Source organism: Mucor velutinosus, assembly GCF_035048745.1.
Source record: "Mucor velutinosus strain NIH1002 chromosome Unknown tig00001575, whole genome shotgun sequence".
NCBI classification, from domain to species: Eukaryota; Fungi; Mucoromycota; class Mucoromycetes; order Mucorales; family Mucoraceae; genus Mucor; species Mucor velutinosus.
This window is the reverse complement of record NW_027041916.1, coordinates 262,344-277,813: the sequence shown is the minus strand read 5'-3', so window position 1 is coordinate 277,813 and position 15,470 is coordinate 262,344. Positions and strand designations below refer to the sequence as shown.

Below are 15,470 nucleotides of genomic sequence, written 5' to 3'. Positions count from 1 at the left end.
TCATCCCTTCTTTCCCCTTATACCGCCTTTTTTTTCTACTTTTTATTTTTTTTTTTTATTATCATTGTAACCTCTCTTATTAGCTTTAATGCAATCTTTTTTGCTCAGTGTCCTTTATTGTAATATAAATAAAATTAGCAAGCTGTAGTGTTATCTTCATTACCTTGTCAAATCTCGGAAAACGTCTTCATGTTGTTTCTTCTCCGTCCCGTACTTTTCCATTGAGAACGCCATAGCTATCCCTGTCATTTTCAACTGATCCATGATGCAAAATTTCAAAGATGAGACGTCCGTCTTTTAGGCATTGAGGGCATCAAATCATGCCTGAAGGGTCTTGGGATCGCTTTATATTAACTATGGAATGTGATTCGCATCATGTCTTTATCAAATGTTGAAATTCTAGTTGAGACACTGGAAAATGCCCATTGAGATAATAAAATCGCACAGCACTTCTCGATTAGAATACAATCCACCAAATGTTGATTGAACAAAGAAGCCAATTTTCGCCAAAGCGACCCGAACTATGGCCAAGCAATAGAATAGCCACAGTTGGCTTTCAACATGCCTGATTGCAATCGCTTTTATAGTAGCCAACAAAGCCGTATGTTTTGCTGATAGCATATATAGTATTCTGTGACGGTGGAGTAGGCCAAATTTCATTTCATTTTGAATACAAACGCGCTTCCACAAGTCTTTAATGAAACAATTAAAACTAGTTTGACAATGGACGAATTAGAATTATATGATCTTGGGTAGCAATGGACTGATGAAACTATAGTATGATGTACTCATTGTATTTAATGTAGTCCTTTAGAAGATCCCTTGTCTCCAGAACGTCTTGCTGGACACTACACTGAAGCTGAAAAGTAAATCACAGCGTATTTTATTAAGCAAATCATCCGTCACTAACACAATTGCCACAGATTCTGTACACCAGACTCATTAGCAGCTTCATCAAACTATATCAATATACTACTCACAAGCTATGGATACCCAATACCGCTGGATTTTGATTCGACAGAGGCAGATGATAAATGTCGCATTGTCAACTGTTTATACACATTACTGAATGATCGCAAGGTACTTGCCAAACAGAAGAAGAATAGATCAACATACTTAGTATTGTATAGAAAGACGAAAAAGACCGTGAAGAGTGCATCCAAGCCATCAACCGAGTTAACAAAGAGAAGAAAGAGCTTGAAGATCAACTAGTAACTATCAGATTTTGGCATCAAAACGATGATATACTGATGAGCGTCCTACATAGATCAAATCAAAAAGAGAACTAGCTCTTAAAGACAAACACAACAAGGAAACAATAGCCAAATTAGAGGCTAGTCAAGTCAGTCTAAAGAACCAGAGCATGCAGACAACCCGAATGAAAGAAGAGATCTCCAAACTAAAGCACAATATGCAATACATGAAAGCCCAGTACTCCGTAAAGTAAACAGAACGAAATACATTGTATCTGAGCATCGTGCAACTAATACCTATCTTACAGCACGAGACCAAGAAGCACGAGAACGAGCTAGCCAAAGTTCAGGAACGGCTAATAAAGAGCATGAATCAGCGCAACAAGGTGAACGTATCCTACTTAGACATCAACACACACTTTGAAACAACAACCAACACCGAGGCAGACAACGATCAGGTGGTTCAGATTCGATCCATGTACACAGATTTACTAGCGAAATCCAACAGCAAGGAAAGATCGCTGCGAATTGAGAACGAAGAGTCAAGAAAAGGACTGACGACCCTATTCACCAGTATACGTCGATTGCTGGAAGATCAAATGCATCGATTTGACGAACTCAAACAGCAAAAACGAGATGCATATGATGAGACAGCTCGATTTCGATTGCCTCGAGATATGGGCGGCAAAGAGGCACTCAAGATGATTGACGATCTGCTGGTCAGACTGAGACAGGAGTGGGAGTATCAGATACAGGATCAGCCCAAGCAATTCACAGAAGACCACATGAAGGAGAAGCTGGATCACATTATGAACTTGGAGGAGGAAATTGAGAATCTGCTGGACATCATTGATAAGAATAAAGAGGAATACGAGGCAAGCACAGCCATGTACAGGCGATTTGAGCAGGGTGGATTTTTCGATACATTGTATCCGTCACCGAGTGCTGCTCTTGTGATATCAGAGTAAGTGTTGTGCAAACAAGACGATGAAAGCAGCGTTACTAATTACATTTATTGCGCCAGTTCTGAAGACTCGGTGGAAGAGCTGGAGAGCACAAACGCCATTCACAAGAGTCGCCTGCTCAAGAAGAAGCAGTTACGTGAGCAGCGAAATATAACCAATGCAGCCATTGAATTGGGGCAAGAGAGAGCCAAATTGGAGGTAGGCGACTCTATTAATAGGGTTTATTTTCTGCAAGGAGATCTAACCCGCATCATAGGCTGAACGATGGGCATTTACAGAAATGAAGAGACAGCTGGAGATGCAGGACATATTAAACGACCAAGACAGGTAAGGCATTTATCCCATGCTCCCCTCCTTTATACACAATACTTATGATCCATCTTGTCGTCTAGACCCAACAACCACTCTCCAAGCCCTGTTCCTGCCCCGCCTTTGATACCTCGCAAACAACCCAACATTCAAACAGAGTCTGATAGAGCAAGGAAACGATTGCGATCATTTCTTGGTGCACCTTCTGGTAACTAAAAAGATTCAAATAAACCACACATCACCATCATTGTACAAAAGGAAACTTGTTTGTTGAGAAAAAAGCATGATAGAATCAAGAAATTGTCTTCTTTATTGTATCAAATGCCTTCGACTGTATATATATATATATATGTATGTAATTGTCTGCTTCCATTGTAGAGAAATAAAATCAACAGCGTTTTTATATCGAAAAAGTGTTGTTTGTTGGTTGGAGGGTGTACTTCTTCTTAACGGAGACGACGAGCTTCACGTTCAGATTCCAAAAGACAGAGGATATCGTTCTCGCGAACGGGACCCTTGACGTTACGGATGATGGAACGGTTGGTATCGTCCATGAATTCAACGCGGACTTGGGTGACACCACCACGAGAACCGGTACGGCCGAGAACCTTAGTAACTCTAGCGAGCTTGACGGGGGTCTTTGAAGAGTCCTGTTGTGTGTACATGTTGATTAATATCTCGTTATCTATTCATATAGTGATGTCCATGATGTTGAAGGGAGGAAGAGAATAACTGAGGTCCAGAAATATGTGTGATCTCCCATCCTACATGCCCAGTTCCATCCATGTCAAATGTTCAAGTTGATCATCCATCATCCAGCCATATCAATCCATTGCTTTCTAGTCTCTCCCCCTAAAACATCATGGTGCCTTGATTCTGGATTGGTGTGATGAGCTTACCATGTCTACAATCGATATGAAAAGGGAGGATTTGCCATAGTTCACACTCTCTGCACCTTTTTGGACAGCATTTTTTTCTCTGTCCGTCATTTTGATCTTGCATTTTCCGAACCGCACACATCGAGGTTGCTGTCCCGGATTAGTTACTCTATATGTCCATCAAATGACACGCACTCACTGACAGCAATCTCCTTCTATAGTTCCTGCCAGTGATGCCTCTAAGAGGGCATTCAAGAAACACATGCCTACGACAGGTTACTCCATCTTTGGATAGTGGCGAGCAAATACGCTACTGTATAAGGCCTTTGAGAGCTGCGAAAACAAGAATCAAGGGATCTTGAGATTGGTGTGGAAATCATCTCTAGAAGAATCATGTCAAATGTTGAACGCTCTCCTTGATTTTTTTTTTACGAGCAACTTGAGCATTGGCTGTATATTCTACTGCTGCCATGCCAGTTCTCACATGCTGCTGTATGATAAAAAACATGGCAAGTGTTTTAGTCTGAATTGTAAATGCCAATGAATATGACACAAGTAGGCTTAATTGAAACACCTTGTTGCATTTTGACAGATTGGTATAAATATACCACCTTTAGTTTCAGGCCACTTGGGCTTTTCTCTCTTTTATTTCAGATTCTACAACACTATATACATTAATATCACATCATGCTAATGGAAGAAAGACTGGAACACTTGTCCTCGCATGAATCCGATGCATCGACGCTTTTATCAGAGGATTCCACTGAATACGACACTGACGAACTGACCACAGTGGATAGCTGGAACTCTCATGGCTTTGTAGCCAAAGATGAGTATGCCATGATTGGCGTGTTGAATGCTGCACTTGAACAAGTTACTGTACAAATCAAGGATGTCAAGGACGAAATCAAGGCATTGCTATCGACTGAATGGACATCCATGACCAAGGACCGGCTACGCAAACAGAAGATTTTGCTGGAGACCCAAAGAGCCATGATTCAAGACCGATTGCTGAATCAATACAGCACCATTAAGCGTCGTATGCATCGTGATGCCAACACAGTGCGATTGCATGATAAAGTATCTTTTGTTATGGGTGTAGGGAATACTTGCATTACACCTGTCATTGCAGCTCGTTTACCCGTGTGGATCCCCATCTATTACACTGCCCAGCTCTGTTACCTGATCACACTGCGATTTGTTGTGTATAAATCCAAGCAGTGGCACTACTTCTTTTTCGACTTGTGCTACTACGTGAACCTGCTGACATTGCTCTCGCTATGGGTGTTTCCGTCATCCACACTGCTCTATACAGCCGCATTTACCTTGACTAATGGGCCTGTGTTATGGGCCATCATTACCTGGCGCAATTCACTCGTATTTCACTCTTTGGACAAGGTGACATCGGTGTTCATTCACATCTTTCCTGCTTTGGTCACCTATACACTTCGCTGGTTTACAGTGCTTCATGGAGATCCGGATGAAGCTCTTGTCTACAGAGATGAGCACTTTTCTGCCATCTCCAACATGCCAGTGATGGGATGGTGGTACACGCTGTTTGTGTCTACTAGCTTTTATCTGACCTGGCAAATATTCTACGTTTGCTTTGTGATGGTGGCAAAGAAAGACAAGGTGGAGTCGGGATTAAGGACAACATCATACACTACTTTGCTCAACAGGTCACCAGAAGACAAGAAGAAAAAGTCGTTTATATTAGCACTTACAAGCATGTTTGGTGAGAAATACAAGCTACACATGTTTATATTTTGGCAATTCTGGTATACCTTGGGCACCAGTGCGCTTACCTACTTTTACTACAAGAGTTTCTGGTTTCACTCGTCGTGCTTGGTGGCCATGTTTGCTGTCAGTGTGTGGAATGGAGCGAGCTACTACATTGATGTCTTTTCAAAGCACTATCTTGATGAAGTCGAGCGCAGACTGTCAGAGCACAAGGAGAAGAACCAGCACAACTACAGAATACTGACAAAGCAAAAGAGTTTGAAGCGAAAACAACAGAAACATATCGACGATAAACATGATTGATAACAAATTCATATACACATAATCTTTACTAATACTACTTCATTACACTATTAACTTACACCTATCACTTTAATGCTAATAAAACTGGGAGGTCCGTCCCGTAAATTTAAGAGTAATACTACGTACGCTTTGCTTTTGAGATGGCCATGACATGTAGTGATAGCCGTCCATGAACGAACTGGATTACTGGGTTGTGATCCTCTGTAATGCACTGCGTTTATATCAATAGGAAAATTTACATACAGGCAGACAGAACGCTTGCATTACCTCGTATCGCTAAAAAATGTGCAGTGTACAGCAAAATTTGGATGCATTTGAGCCGTGTTTTGTCGCGTTTGCTGCCGTTTTAAACCGTCAGAATAGCACCAAAAACGATTGTTTGCTTTTAGTAGTAACCTGCTGACACCATTGCTCAATTTTTTTTAGGATCATCAAGCATCGACTCCAAACCATGAGGTACCCCTCATGGATTTTACCAAAATTCAAACGGTCGCATTTTTGACCGCAAAAATGAAGACTTTTACTATGGCGTATATTAATTCAAAATGATTCCCTCGATTCATAGCAACACCTGATGCTTTGTTTGTGAGAACTTTACATGTTAAAATTTGACGTATCTGTCAAAAAACGTCATTTTACATTTTCAGACATTTGCTCCATAAACTTAGTTATAGTACTTGGATCTACTGATACCATCAGAAGCGCCTTGAAAAGTACTCCAAAAATGCATTAGAAAGTATGGGATGATTATGGCAACTTATATAGTACAATTTTGGGAAATAGATCGAATCGTGTCCAAAAGATTCAAAATTAAACAAATCAAAACAAATGTTTGTTCGGGAATTTAAATGTTCTTGGCTGGCGTGTAGCTGGCAGAGACAAATGTCACTGCAATCATGAGGGTAATCGATGTTTTCAAAGCTCACAAGAGAGATGATGCGGCTTAAAAAGCATGAAAGCATAGCCTGAATCTTTATTTGGTTGATGTTGCGCATTAAACTGGATCAATACATAGCTTCAGTCGCTGCAAATGGTTCGTGAAGATGAAACACCAAATTGTCGCCTTTTTCAGAATGCCATATACTGCCCGGGTTTTCAGCTTTGCTTGCTATACTAAAATAACAATAATCTGCTTTCTGGACAAGTGATAGGTATCTTTTAAAAGTGGTTGCGCCGTTTCGCACTCAAGGTGAGCGTAGAGTATTATTCGAAGGAAACGAGTGCCTGATTTTGAATGTCCCCTAGATTAAACCCTTCTTTTTATAGCAACTTTCATTTGCCCCTTTATTCCACTCTTCCCTTTCTTTTCTCTATTTATTTTTATCGCTTATACCCATTTATCGCCAAACAGCAACAGTACTAGTCTCTGAAAAAAACACGTTATCTATCATCACAAACACACACCATGTTTTCAACATCCATGCTAGATTTACCAACACATGCAGAATCAGCAGAGTTAGGGTACGGCAAATCACTTGTCTTTGACGCAGCTTCCACATCGCTTGTAGGCTTCTTGAAGCATTCATTGAGTATTATCCTTGGCAACCAAGATTCAAAGCAGATCTTTTACTTTTTACTGTTGAATCTCTCCTACATGTTTGTGCAATTAGCGTATGGCGTATGGACCAATTCATTAGGTCTTATATCAGATGGTAAGGAAGCCTTAAAACACCAACACAGACGAAGCAACTCATCTTGTACAAGCTATTCACATGTTTTTTGACTGTCTTGCATTGGGTATTGGCTTGTTTGCATCTGTCATGAGTAAATGGCCCTCAAATCAAAAGTATTCTTATGGGTAAGTTATGGTTGATAACAGCTGTCGATGCTTAAAAAAACACTAAGGCCATGGTATTTTTAGATACAACCGTATTGAAACAATCGCCGCTTTCTTCAACGGTGTATTCCTCGTACTGATCTCATGCTCTATCGTGATTGAGGCTATCCAGCGACTCGTTCATCCACCCGAAATGAGCACAGATAGACTTTTGCTTGTCAGTTTCGTCGGTTTGATTGTTAATTTGGTGGGTATTTTTGCGTTCAATCATGGTCACGCCCACGGAGGACACGATCATGGACATGGACATAATCATGGACACGGACACAGCCACGGCCACGGCCACGGCCACGGCCATGATCATGGCCATAACGCTAACATGCAAGGCGTCTTTTTGCACATTATGGCTGATACGTTGGGATCTGCAGGCGTCATTGTATCTACACTGTTAATCCAATGGTTTGGCTGGACTGGATTTGACCCTATTGCATCTCTCTTTATTGCTGTCTTGATTGTCATGTCAGTTATCCCTTTGATCCGTCAGTCAGCCTCTGTCTTGATGCTGGAATTGAGTGATCAAGTTGTAAATCAAGTGGAAGGTACGTTGGAAGAGGTGAAACGTCTGGAAGGTGTTACAAGCGTGGATACCTGTCGATTCTGGCCCAATGAGGCTGAGACCGTGGTTGGGTCTATCCACGTGTTTGTTCAAGATGGAGTCAAGACACAAGATATTCGCAGAAGCGTCACTGAGCTCTTTATGAGCCATATTGATGGATTAAAAGAGATTTGTGTGCAAGTGGAGTCTGTGAGCTCTGCTCGTTTATTAAAGAAACAACAGCAACAGCAGCAGCAGCAATATACAGGGTACTACGCTCCTCAAATGCAGCAACAACAACACCAACATCAATCATTGCATAATACGCCCATCATGGCCAATGCAAATGTCAATTTCAGATCCACAGCCATTCCTCAACCTACATTTGCAGCAGCAGCCAATGTAGATTATCCCTCGTCAAACCACTCCTCACCTGCCTTGCTGTCAAAAGCACTCAAAAAGAAAGATTGATTTTTTTTTCAAAAATAAAAGTTTATTGAAACAAGATATTTCCCTTCAAAATGATTAACAGATGCCTTGAGTAGGCTTTTTGGGATCTTGTACTGCGTTGGCTTCAGCCTCCTTGGAAGCCTTGGAGATGGGCTTGTTGGGGTTGCTGCTATAGACAGCGCTGTGAGAGTGCTTGGAGTGGTGCTCACTATGTATGGTAGGACATGTTGGTACAATTCTCATATATACAAAATATATGACATGACTTACCGTTTCTTTTTAATGGTCGATTCGTCATTTTCATCCAAAGAGTGGACAGCAGCCAAGATGTCTCTTACCAAAATTTCGCAACGAGAACGAGAGAAATCTTCGCGAACAACGACACGCAACATTTTGAGATGCTCGACATTAGGAGCCATGGTATAAGCGGGTACAATCCAGCCACGTTCGCGCAACTTGGCAGAAATGTCAAACTCGTTGTAATGGTGCTTCTCGTTCAGTCTGAAAGCAACCAAGGGTAAACCACGACCGTTGGATTCACTCATGATGGTGAAACGACCAGTAGCCCTGAGTTTATCAGCCAAATGATCAGCAGTGGCAGTCAAGTTACCCATAATCTTCCGGAAACCAGCTTGACCCAAACGAATCATGACATAATATTGGGCAATAACATGAGCAGCACCCTTACTGAAATTCAAGGTGAATGAAGCTTGATCACTACCCAAATAATTGATATTGAAAATCAAGGACTTGGGCAAGTACTCTGCGCTTCTCCATACAGCCCAACCAATACCAGCATAAGTCAAACCGTACTTGTGGCCAGAGACGTTGATGGAAACAACACGACTCAATCTGAAATCCCATTCCAAATCAGGTACAACAAAGGGAGCTACGAAACCACCACTAGCAGCGTCAACGTGAATACCAATATCCCATCCGTTTTGTTCATTCTTGGCTTCTAACAGGGTATTTAATGTCTTGACATCCTCATAATGTCCGGTATACTGTGCATGTTTATTAGTTTGCTTTTGTCCTGTATATAGATGGCAGTATATAACACTTACAGTAGAGCCAAGAATAGCGCACACACCAATGGTATTTTCATCCACAAGATCAACAGCCTTGTGAGGGTCCATATAGAGGAGTTCTTCAGTACACTCCACTTCGCGAGGCTCAATCTCGAGGTAGCGGATAGCCTTGTGCCAGGCCACTTGACAGTTAGCACCCAAGACTAAATTAGGGTTATCATAAGGCAAACCCTTTTCCTTGCGAGCGTTTTGCCAGCGACGCTTCATGGCTAATGTAGCCAAGATGATAGCTTCAGAAGAACCGACAGTGGAGCAACCAAGGGCCTCTTCTTCAGCATTGTGCATAGGAGCATGATAGAGTCGAGCAATCATGTTGACGCAGCGGTTCTAAAGGAAGACAAAGTCAGCATGACAAAGCACTCAACACATGCAAAGTAGCACGCACAAATCACCACACTTACACAGAGCTCAACACTTTGAGGGTATTCTTCGTAATCAATAAAGTTCTTGGACAAGTTTTCGGCCATTAACTTTTCAGCCTCTTCTTCCATATAAGTGGTGACAAAGGTAGCGAGGTTGAGGGCAGGGTTACCGTCGAGCTATGTTGCATGTTAGTATCCGAATAAACGGTGTTTTGAAAGTTTCGGTCTATGCACTTACAGCCAAATCGTCCTTGATCAATCTGTAAGCAACATCTAGGCGTATTTAACACATAAATATAATGATCTCATGCAAAACAAATCATGGCAAACTTACTTGATGGCATCTCTTCCTGTCAGACGTAACACAGATTGATAATGTTTAGGGAATCATGCACCTTATTAATGCATTTTAGCAAACTTACCTGGGGCATCTCGAATCTATAAATTTGTTGTCGTTTGTGTGAGTAAAATGAAATGTGCTTGTGTATATGCTCCGTGTCCTTACCTGGGAATATCTTGACTAGCCCATCTGGTACCGTAAATGGTGGTACCTACAGTCTCATGGTGGAGTTCACCTTGGCTATTGGATGCTTCGATGCGAGCTGTACATGCATTTAGAGATTCAGTCTATTGACAGTAAGAGAACAAGCGTTTGCGTACCATTTGAGATTGCGTTTGAGAGAAAAACCATAATTGCGTTTTAGTTACGTGATGAGAAATAAATGACAAGAAAAGAAAAGGAAATAGGAAGAAATGGGAGATCTTTTCCTTCTTTTATATATAGGCCAAGACGATGATGAGGCACTGGATTCTACTTGTGATACAGGACTCTCATCGAACAATATTTACAAGACCAACAAAACGGAACACCACATTATAAATATTGTAACATAACTATTACGTCGAAGCGCCCCATTAAACCTGTCTTTCCGAACGATCCAGCATCGAAATCTTTTCTTTGTAAACTAAAAGGAGCTCTTTACATGCATACCGTTTTGCTAGACATACTTTTGTAGACCCACCAAACAGATGATCACTCTTTTAGCATTATAATACTTATCACAAAGAGTGAATCAAAAGGGAAATGCTCAAAGATCGCGGGCAAACGTTGTTACTGTTCCATGACGACATGTACCTGATAGTGCTACACTAAATTGGGCTGATATTCACTAAATTTAGGCAATTTATCAAAAGAGAGTGTGTAACAGTCATTCAGTCTTAATAGTCTTGGCTTTTTGAGGCGTCTGTATTATTTATAGTGTTCATTACTGCTGGTATTGTGAGATAGTCCATGCAAAATGACTGTTGAAAAGAGACAAACAACAAAACATCCATCAGATCTCAGGCTAGTAAATTACCAAATTTGAAATGTTAATTCAGTATATAGCATAAGACCTCGATCGAGAGAGACAGTGTTGATGGTTTGTTCTGAATAAACATTTAGTTAGTGTATTAATTAAATGCTAGCTAATGTCTCGAGGACGGTTTAAATCAGGGTGCTACAGTGTTACTTATCCATATTATTGAAATGCCTTTGATTTGATGGATAGCCTCTACTTTAGTGTTTAAGTAGCCTCAAATGTATAGTTTGTTCCCATGTAATTTTTTTTATCTGATGAATAAAGTATCTCTAGTACTAATTGACACGTTGGACTAAGTCTAACCGCGCTTTCTAACATCTAAATGTGCGCTTTTGTCAACCCCAAATGGCATATGCAATAATGACATTCAGTATTTTTTTTTTTTTAAAAAAAAAAGGATAATGATATTTATATACTGAAAAGAAGTGTATTGAATAGGTTCCGTTCAAAGACATTTGCCAATCGCATTCACAGAATGCTGGCATCTATTTAAGAGCTCTTATCCCATCATATGCTTCCAGTATTCTTATCTTAAGATCTTCATCTCCAGAAAACTTTCTGCTCTTGACGTGAGGCTTTCATTGTAGATTAAAAGTTCTCAATAGGAGGATTTAGCCCAGACGAATACAGATGATGGGAGTAAATGCCTCTGTGTTCTCGCTTTCGAATCGTCTCGACAATGCCATCAACAGTGAGTTCTGAGGCATTGCCCATGACGATGTAGAATCCCTTCATGCAGGAAATTGAAAAATAAACAGAAACAGAAACTACCAAGCTTTAGGGTAGTAGGTCTCACTTGGTAAAATCCAGAGATACAGCCGTTCAAAAATCGGCCATTTTTACGATTTTCCATCACTACTCATCGACATCGTCCTTGACAAGCCCAAATCAAGCTCATCCTAGTCAAAGTACAATTTACACTTTTTATTACACGTATTATCTATAATATTTCAATAATAATAATATAATGACTTTAACTACTGGTAGCAGCTGTTTGAAATTAATCATTGTATAAAAGTATAAAAGTGTGAATTTCTCAATTACGATGCTAGCTACGCAAATTTAACTGGTGGCATCATCGTCTTTGGTAGGCCAGATAATCGGTATTATAAGAACATGCTATTTTCAACGCTCTGGGGTTACTATCTCGAAACTCGGTTTTGGATGGCTCCAGCCTCAAACTCGAAATCGCTTTTGTTAAGGCATTTTTTTCTATGTAAGTAGTAGTAGCCCAAAATTAATGCCGCAAAAGGTATTAGCTGTTGTCTGATAGATTTATTGTACTCATATAGCAGTTATTTTTTTTCCACAAAAAAGTTGTAAAATTATTAACTTCTTCGTAGCCCTATGTACTTCCAGCTGAGAAAAAGGTACGCTCCTTGAAGCAGAAAACGCTGCATTATAGTTTTTAAATGTAACAGCAATTGTTTGGTGGCGGGATGGTAGCTAGAATATACTACTGTAGCAACATCGCAAACAATACTATGCTGCAGTATTTCCTATGTGAGTTTCCCACATAATAAGCCAAAGACATTCCTCGCATGAAACTGTCTAATAGATGCTAGATCAAATGATGGCACCTTGTCTTGCTTTAGAATATATAAAAGAACATAAGTTGTAACTGTTTAGATATTCTTTTATTACGAACACAATATAATGTTAAATGGCAGATCAATAGCAGATCAACTAGTTATAACCCATCGCTCTTTCGACCCCCGAGCCAATCAGATCGCCCAAAAAACTCCGCTGACCTAAAAAAAAATTTGCGAGGGTTTCCCCCTGTTTTGATTTGAAGCAAAATTTTAAGCGCCGCTATATAGAGCAATATAGCGGATGCTATCATCAAATTTCCCTCAGGTGCTAGAGCATGCCTTACTTACACCACCTAGCTTTAGATTCTGGCGTTGAGACTCTCAATCATCACTAAAGTAAGTAGTGATAACCAAGTGGAGGCGGCCTATCTACCTCCTAGCCTCGGATAAAGTCTTGTTGAGCTTCAGGGATAGGCACATCCACACAACGTAAAAAAGGTATGCTTCAAAGAAACATAAAAATAATAAATGAAAGAAGAAAAGAGCATACTACTATAGGAGTATAGTAGTAGGCAAAAAAGAGACACTCACACGAAGCGAGTCAAAGAAAAGCGTAACAAACACAACATTAAAGATGTTCAAAAAAGCTTGTTGCTGTTGCAAGAAAAATGCATACATGAGCAACATGCACGGTAATAGTCGTATGTAAAGCAGCACAAACACGCACAACTGCAAAAGCAACAGTGGTATTATAAGTTTGCGACACAACATAATGACTAATGTTGTTTCATGTGAAGCCACAGAGGAAACACAACCATCAAAAGAAAAAGAAGAAGAAGAAAGCGCAACAAGGCAAACATCATGAATGCATTATTACGAGAAAGGAAGTAATAATATAAAAGTTCAAAGAAGTTTTATATCATTGCGGCCAGAAGAAAGAAGTTACTTACCACTTACCACATACCACAGCTACATGTAGACCATAGGATACGCAATCACCGGATATAGGCCAGGGAACGAGCATGCACCAAAGACAGTAGACCAATAAAGAGCAAATTAGCAGCAGCAGCAGCAACACCAGCAACACCAGCACCATAGAAAACCCAAAGAATGAACGACACCAGAGACCAAACAAAAATCAAAGAACGAACGACACCAGCAGAGACCAAGCAAAAACCAAAGAAGCAGACAGCAGAGATAGCAGAAAAAAAACGGCAGCAGCACCCACGTCAAACAGGTAAAAAAAAATTACGAAAAAATCCAATAAACGAATTCAGTTAGTGTTAATTCTAAGCCTTCCAGTGTTCGTCATCGAATAATACCTAATATATTTCACTTCAAACAAGCAGTATCAAGTTCTCCCAACAGTACAAGTCAAACTTATCAGAAGCTAGAATGTTGTTATCAATCAAACGGTTTCCATAATCACCATGGTTTGATGCTAAACGCGTTTTGCAAAAAGAGAAAAAAAAAATGGGGGTATGGAAACATGAGAGGGCGCCCTATCCAACGTCACGGCCGGTAGATTATTTAGTCGCAGTACTGTACCGTAGCAGCGGTAATTGCCGCAATTTAATTTAAAATTGTGCAGTGGTATTTTCGTGTTCAAACTTGACTTGATCTGGCATCCTTTAAACGTTTTTTGCTAAATTTGACTATGAAAATTGTCGTTATAACGCCCAACTTTCTAATACCTCTCTAGAGAATTAAAAAAGCCACATCGAATGGTGCCGATTACATCCAGTTTTCAGACCTAAAATAATGAGCAATTTGCAAAAATATGAAAACAGGTTTTTTGTGGATATGTCAAAATTTAGCATATACAACTCTCATAGAAAAAGCGTCCAGTGTTGCATTCCGTTTCTACAATCAATTTGATCTAATAGGTATCATAGAAAAAGTCTTCATTTTTGGGGTGAAAAACGTGATCATTTGATTTTCAAGAATTTTTCCTTGCTAATACTCATGGAAAGATGAAAATTTTCATGGATTTGCGATGGCCTAAAAATTTTTGAGATAATGCATCAGTAAACAAGGCGTATCAAAGGAGAGCCGTTTTGCCTTATTCCGAGCGTCCACATCGCTTTGTAGCATGAGCTATTCGTGCTTCAAAATGACTAAATCTAGACAGAATTTGATCTAAAACAAAATGTAGTAGGTTGTGTTAACGAAGAAGTACATAAATTAAAGCTCTATATTTCTAAAGTCTGATGTATTCAACAAGGTGTTGAATAGCTAGAATCACACGAATGAAATGTACAATAAAGTATCAGCTTTCCACTGTGTGCAAAATCAAGATTGTAATAAAATAGCCACCCAAACGCAACTTGATTGAAAACCGAAATTCATCAAATAGCACTCATTCAAATTCATGCTATTTTGATCTATTAGTAAAAGCGCTCAAATGTACATCAACAACCATTTAAACATACTAAAGTAAAGATACACGCTTATATCGCACATCGTGTGAATGAATCACTCCTGATCACAGTAGTGTATTCAATCACACCCATAATGATGGTCGTAATAAGAGATGTTATCTTTATCAAATCAATAACAAGCATATTCAAATATGACAACTATGCCCTGCTGCCATAGTTGCACAATATCCCAGATAAAGGATTCCATACTTCAATAACAAACATCACACTTTAAACCATCAAGGTTACATTAAATCATGCTATGACGATAGCTCACCCAAGCCCATCAAGGTTACTCAAATTGACCCTTACGGCCAGTGCTCTTGCATTGATTACCACTTTAAATCAAACATCAACAACATTTGCCAGATATCGCAATAGCAGAACCTATTGCTCTCTATCATCACTAATCCTACAAGCTAGTTGCAAATGTATAAATACTCTTCTTTTTTTTACTCAATTCCAGGATCTTCAGTTCATTTTATACACAAATAAAA

At 39.8% G+C, this 15,470-nt stretch overlaps 5 protein-coding genes across 5 annotated transcripts; 3 read left to right on the top strand and 2 right to left on the bottom strand.

The window, feature by feature from the left end:
• Positions 1-723: 723 nt before the first annotated feature.
• On the top strand, positions 724-2,683 carry ATC70_013334 (uncharacterized protein; the record flags this gene model as incomplete). The annotated part of the gene is made up of 9 exons (XM_064832498.1): positions 724-752; positions 807-866; positions 924-1,080; positions 1,131-1,211; positions 1,268-1,438; positions 1,502-2,157; positions 2,218-2,356; positions 2,415-2,485; positions 2,551-2,683. The coding sequence occupies 9 exons, from the start codon at positions 724-726 to the stop codon at positions 2,681-2,683; spliced, it is 1,497 nt and encodes a 498-aa protein (XP_064678757.1).
• Positions 2,684-2,913: 230 nt separating this feature from the next.
• Positions 2,914-3,132, bottom strand: ATC70_013333 (uncharacterized protein; the record flags this gene model as incomplete). The annotated part of the gene is made up of 1 exon (XM_064832497.1): positions 2,914-3,132. One exon carries the CDS (start codon positions 3,130-3,132, stop codon positions 2,914-2,916), a length of 219 nt encoding a protein of 72 aa, XP_064678756.1.
• A 900-nt stretch (positions 3,133-4,032) lies between these two features.
• On the top strand, positions 4,033-5,388 carry ATC70_013332 (uncharacterized protein; the record flags this gene model as incomplete). Its single annotated transcript, XM_064832496.1, has 1 exon — positions 4,033-5,388. One exon carries the CDS (start codon positions 4,033-4,035, stop codon positions 5,386-5,388), a length of 1,356 nt encoding a protein of 451 aa, XP_064678755.1.
• Positions 5,389-6,808: 1,420 nt separating this feature from the next.
• Positions 6,809-8,231, top strand: ATC70_013331 (uncharacterized protein; the record flags this gene model as incomplete). Its single annotated transcript, XM_064832495.1, has 3 exons — positions 6,809-7,040; positions 7,093-7,186; positions 7,250-8,231. The coding sequence occupies 3 exons, from the start codon at positions 6,809-6,811 to the stop codon at positions 8,229-8,231; spliced, it is 1,308 nt and encodes a 435-aa protein (XP_064678754.1).
• Positions 8,232-8,285: 54 nt separating this feature from the next.
• Positions 8,286-10,351, bottom strand: ATC70_013330 (uncharacterized protein; the record flags this gene model as incomplete). The annotated part of the gene is made up of 9 exons (XM_064832494.1): positions 8,286-8,418; positions 8,481-9,214; positions 9,275-9,625; positions 9,700-9,837; positions 9,899-9,933; positions 9,995-10,010; positions 10,083-10,098; positions 10,166-10,262; positions 10,321-10,351. The coding sequence occupies 9 exons, from the start codon at positions 10,349-10,351 to the stop codon at positions 8,286-8,288; spliced, it is 1,551 nt and encodes a 516-aa protein (XP_064678753.1).
• Between the last annotated feature and the right edge of the window lie 5,119 nt (positions 10,352-15,470).